This window comes from Diaphorina citri, unplaced genomic scaffold (genome assembly GCF_000475195.1).
Source record: "Diaphorina citri unplaced genomic scaffold, Diaci psyllid genome assembly version 1.1 scaffold1539, whole genome shotgun sequence".
NCBI lineage: Eukaryota > Metazoa > Arthropoda > Insecta > Hemiptera > Psyllidae > Diaphorina > Diaphorina citri.
This window is the reverse complement of record NW_007378965.1, coordinates 1-5206: the sequence shown is the minus strand read 5'-3', so window position 1 is coordinate 5206 and position 5206 is coordinate 1. Positions and strand designations below refer to the sequence as shown.

General features: G+C 42.5%; 1 protein-coding gene across 1 annotated transcript in view; it reads left to right on the top strand.

The window, feature by feature from the left end:
• Positions 1 to 4760, top strand: part of LOC108253294 (peroxisomal multifunctional enzyme type 2) — a 35708-nt gene extending 30948 nt beyond the window's left edge. The window contains 4 exon segments of the mRNA XM_017446991.2: positions 2827 to 2944; positions 3337 to 3570; positions 4004 to 4029; positions 4546 to 4760. Of these exon segments, the coding sequence (XP_017302480.2) occupies positions 2827 to 2944; positions 3337 to 3570; positions 4004 to 4029; positions 4546 to 4656 (489 nt within the window). The 3' untranslated portion in view covers positions 4657 to 4760.
• Positions 4761 to 5206: the final 446 nt, after the last annotated feature.

The window sequence follows — 5206 nt, the reverse complement described above, 5'->3', positions numbered from 1 at the left end:
ATCTCTGAACAATAAAACCTTCCTGTCCCTTTCAGAGACGCTGCAATGATGTCCATCCGAAGAAAGATCATGGGACAAACACCGGCTCAAATCAAGGAAATCAAACAAGAAGACATCGATCTTCCCGTAACCGAGAAGGATTTCCGGGAAGCCATCGCAAGGTGTCGGAAATCGGTGACCGCTCACGATCTATCCAAATATGATTCCTGGATGAACGAGTTTGGCTCACACTAATCGTCTGAAAGACACCACGAAGTAGAGGCAGATGAAATCGCCTGAGGGTAGAAAGATGAGCTTCCAGATATTATATGAGGGATGGTTGTGAAAATGTGTCAACTAGTCCCCGCCCTCCCGTCCAGATATTGACCATGATCCAGATATTGACATGTTGCTTAACCTCCAATGTCCTGTTGGGGAAAAGATGTATCAAATGACTTCATAACCATTATTGTGTGTCAAACGTAGCTAAATTGCTGGCTTTAAATCTTCTGTGACTACTGCATCTCCTATTTCTCTGTACAACATCAACAGAGGTTTGTACATTTTAACCTTTTGCGGACAGATTCATGTGTCACATGAAATCATGGTTCCGCCATTATGGTAGGAGAAATATAACTTGAATCTGGCGATACGGTAGGATTCATGTCCAGCATGAAGCTACAGATTTACTCGCTACGGTCGGCTTGATTTTTACAGATAGGAGGCGTTACGGTAGGACGTGCCTAGGAACTTGTGTATCTTTTGCTCCTTTCAAATGCAGACTGAAAAGCCGGTGTTTGTTTATTATGATTCCAAAGCATTCGGAATTATAGTCCGAAGATTTCCGAAGAAGACAAAAAAAACCAGATGTTTCTATCTCAACTAGGAAAAAAAAGAAAATAAATTAAAAGCGAGGGAACAATTTCATGTGTGACATGAAGCCTACCACAAATCGCTTTTCGGAGGTTTCATGTCTCACATGAATCCTACCGTATTTGAAAAAAATGTTTTGTTTACGTCTGACTGTAACAACAACGCTTGAGTTTCATGTGGGACATGAATCCTACCGTAAGAGCGATTCTGGTGAAATTGATTCTGTACGCAAAAGGCTAAGATCTAGTGAAAAAGCGGTGTAAAGTGAGTAAGGCTGGTGTTTTACGGTCGAGTGTACTGGCGGGCGGAAAACACTGCCTTTACATCTCAAGCCAATAAATTATACCGGTATTACCAATATACCAATTTATTATGACGGTTTCACCGACGTATTATACCAATTTTCCACCGGTTTGAACGGTGCTTTAGGTCTGTTGAACCTCCTCATTTATTTGGGAGGGAGGTGGTACCTATGAAACAACATAATATCAGAAGGAACATTTTAATTTGATTACATTGACCACTTCTCTATTTTTTTTTTTTTTTTTTTTTTTTAAGAGGTTTGACAGAGGGAACTGTAACTCTAGGGTCTTATCGTCCCGAAATCGGAGAGAGAAGGAAGACAGGATAGGAGAAAGCCAGCCGTTCCGAGAACGAACATTATCCCATCAGGATAAAATCCGCCCCGGGCGGGAATCGAACCCACGGCCTAGCGCTTACGAGGCAGACGCACTACCAACTAAGCTAACTCGGCTGGCTACCCGCCTCCTCAGTCCTCACAATTAACCTTACCTATTCGTGGTAACGCGCTTGCTTGCCATGCAGAAGGTCCCGGATTCGAATCCCTGAATTGACAAAAAAATTGTACTCGTTTTTCGATTGCTAATATTTCAACGGGTTACTTTCTGGTGTTCTCGTGTTGACCCAGCACCTAAATGGGAAGTATTGTGTCTCTTCTCGCCCATCTGATGAGAGGCATACTACGGGGTGGGCATGCTACGACACAGGCCACATGCGTCTAATGTAGCAGTTGTTTCATTGCTACGAAATAAAAACGGCGGTGGAACACTCATCTTTAAATAAATAAATGATTTCTTTTAAGCACGTCCAATATCAAAGACCTTGTTTTGTTCGATCAATTAAACCAAACATACGTTGCGTTGGTCAATCAGTTATTATTATTTTTAGTTTAATCAGAGGGTTTTGACAGAAGGACCTGTACCTAACAACGGAGGTCTTATCGTGTTGAAATCGAAGAGAGAAGGAGCACAGGATAGGAGAAAGCCAGCCGTTCTGAGAACGAACCTTATGTGTTTAGACTGTTTAGAGCAGAGGTTCTCAAACTGGGGGGGCGTGGAGACAAATTTATAAAAAAATCTCAAAGTTTCAAATTCTCGTTTTGTTATTCCATAAAACCCATAGGTAAAAATAATATACCGAGGGGTTGGGTAAGGTAGGAGGGGGCGTGAAAAAATGAGAATATGCCCAAAGAGGGCGCCATGCGAAAAAGATTGAGAACCACTGGTTTAGAGTATTAAAACAACCTAATTAAGGAGCGCGGCAGCGCTCCGCCCCGCCAAGTCAAGAAAGTTTGCCCGCATAGGACCCAAAAGATCCTTTACTCCAGCAGTAGGCTACTACTATTATTGTGGTAAAATTCTCAAATTATATTGAGGATAACATTCCATACCTCGGCTTGGATTGAACCCACGCCCTCCTGTTTACCAGGCGAGCGTCTTGACCACTACACCACCGAGGCAGAATAAAATATACCCTGTTTATCCTGCTGGGATAGGACTGAAAAGTCCCCTTACCCCCGCAGTCTAACCAAGGTCTCATGTATTTTGCCATATTATTTGGAACACATTTTACAATTGGCGTAAATGAACACCCTGATTAATTAGGAAAAAAAAGTTTATACCGGGTGGGAATCGAACCCTCGACCTTGCTCTTACAAGTGTTGTTTGATTTCAGGTGAGATTCGCCAAGCCTGTGCTACCAGGTCAAACCCTGCGTACTGATATGTGGCAAGAGTCTAACAGAATTCATTTCCAAACCTCAGTGGCTGAGACTAACCAGGTGGTCATTTCTGGTAAGTAACAGCCACCTTGGTGACTAAATGACTGGGTGACCAGAGTCATTTCCAAACCTCAGTAGCTGAGACTAACCAAGTGGTCATTTCTGGTAAGTAGAATAGATTATACCTTGTTAATACTGCTCGAATGAGACTAAAAAGTCCCTTTAGCCCAGCAGTCTAAACAAGGTCTCGTTTGGCTGAGACTAACCAGGTGGTCATTTCTGGTAAGTAACAGCCACCTTGGTGACTAAATGACTGGGTGACCAGAGTCATTTCCAAACCGTCTGAACACGGGAAAAGACGAAGAAAAAGAATGGTGTACCTAATTCCAAAAATGGGCACTTTGTTTGTCCCCCCCTGAAATTCTAATCACTGACATTTTTAACCCCCTCTCATCTCGTTTCCAGGTGCCTACGTTGATCTTAAATCATCCGTGCAAATGCGCAAGACCGGGGCCACATCGCGACCACCCGGCGCGACGCTACACACACATCGTGTAAACGCGGCCGACGATCTTATATCCCAGGCCGTGTTTGACGGGATGTTAGAACGTGTTCAGGCAGATCCCAGTCTGACCAAGAAGGTGAACGGAGTATTTGTCTATGTTATCCTGAAGAACGGAAAGAAAGCAGACACTTGGAGTAAGTTGTGAATGGGTTAAAAACCCGATGAAGATCTTCAGGGTTAATTTGAACGAACGAAATGGGTTGTTGTCAAATAATAGCTTGTTGTCTTAACAAGCGCTAGGTCGCGGCTAATCCGTATTTTAAAAATGTTGTACCAAATACGTACGGCCTTGTTAAAACTGGAGCAAAATACTTTTTAGCCTCATTTTGGCAGTAGAAACTGGGTAAATTCTATTCTGTACGGTTCCCGCCTGGAGCGAATTTTATCCTAAACCGATAAGTTCTCGGAACGGCTGGCTTTCTTCTCTCTTCGATTTCGGGACGATACAACCTTGCAGTTACAGTTCCCTCTATCATACCTCTTCTTTATTTATTTTTACATTTACAATTACAAATTATAAAACCATAGTAATGTTAATGGTATTTGTCTATTTTTTGTTGTTTTCAGCTGCTGACCTTAAGAAGGGCAAAGTAAGTCAAGCCTCAACTATCGATAGCGTTCGATAGTCAAAACTATCGATAGTTATCGATAGTGCTATCGATAGTTCTCCTCCTCTACTGCCTTGGAAGCGCTGGTTCACGGGATCGATTCCCGCCCTAGGCGGATTTTATCCTGAACTGGTAATGCTCTTTCTGGGAACGGCTACTTTTCTCCTATCCTGTCTTCCTTCTCTCTTCGCTCTGGGGACGATAAGACCTTAGCAGTTACAGTTCCCTCTATCAAACCTCTTAAAAAAAATCCAAGATATTCATATTATACATTTGTGATGATTTGAGTGTCAATGGGTAAAGTCAATGAGTCATTGGGCAATGTAATCATAATCACATAATCAGGTTTATGTAGTCTCTCACGCGTCAACTGTTGAGTAGACTGTGTTAGGTGTTAGTAATGTTAGTATACAACAGTAGTTAGAGACATAGTAAGTACCAATGGAGGCAGACTAGTTAGCTTGTAAGTGCTAGGTCGCGGGTTCGATGCCCGTCAAAGTGTATAAAGGAGAGCCTGAGGCAGGAGTGAAGGCTGATACCACTATAACAGTAGAGGATTCTGATCTTGTAGACATAGTAAGTACCAATGGAGGCAGACTAGTTAGCTTGTAAGTGCTAGGTCGCGGGTTCGATGCCCGTCAAAGTGTATAAAGGAGAGCCTGAGGCAGGAGTGAAGGCTGATACCACTATAACAGTAGAGGATTCTGATCTTGTAGACATAGTATTTTTAAAAGACCCTTGCTTCTTTGAACTGGTGATTGCCAAGCTCTTATCGTCCCAAAATCGAATAAGAAAGTATAGGGAGACAAGATAGGAAAAAGCCAGCCGTTCCGAGAACAAACCTCATCCGTTCAGGCGCGGTTCTATGTGTCCCGAGCTTGTGAGACTATAAAAAGTGTTACGTGATAATATATAGTCAGATAGCTACAATACACTACACATGGGTTGTGTAACACCCCCGGAACAGTGTCAACTCGAAAGCTAAAGGCAACAGAAGAGATTGAGAGAGGAGGAGAAGAGAACCAAGAAGAAGAAGAAGAAGGAGAGGGAGAAGGAGAGATTGATTGATTGATTGATTGATTGTTTAATGCTTTATTTTTACATTTTTGAATATACAATGAAAACGTCCCTAAGCTAAGTCTAACTTGTAATGGGATGTCCT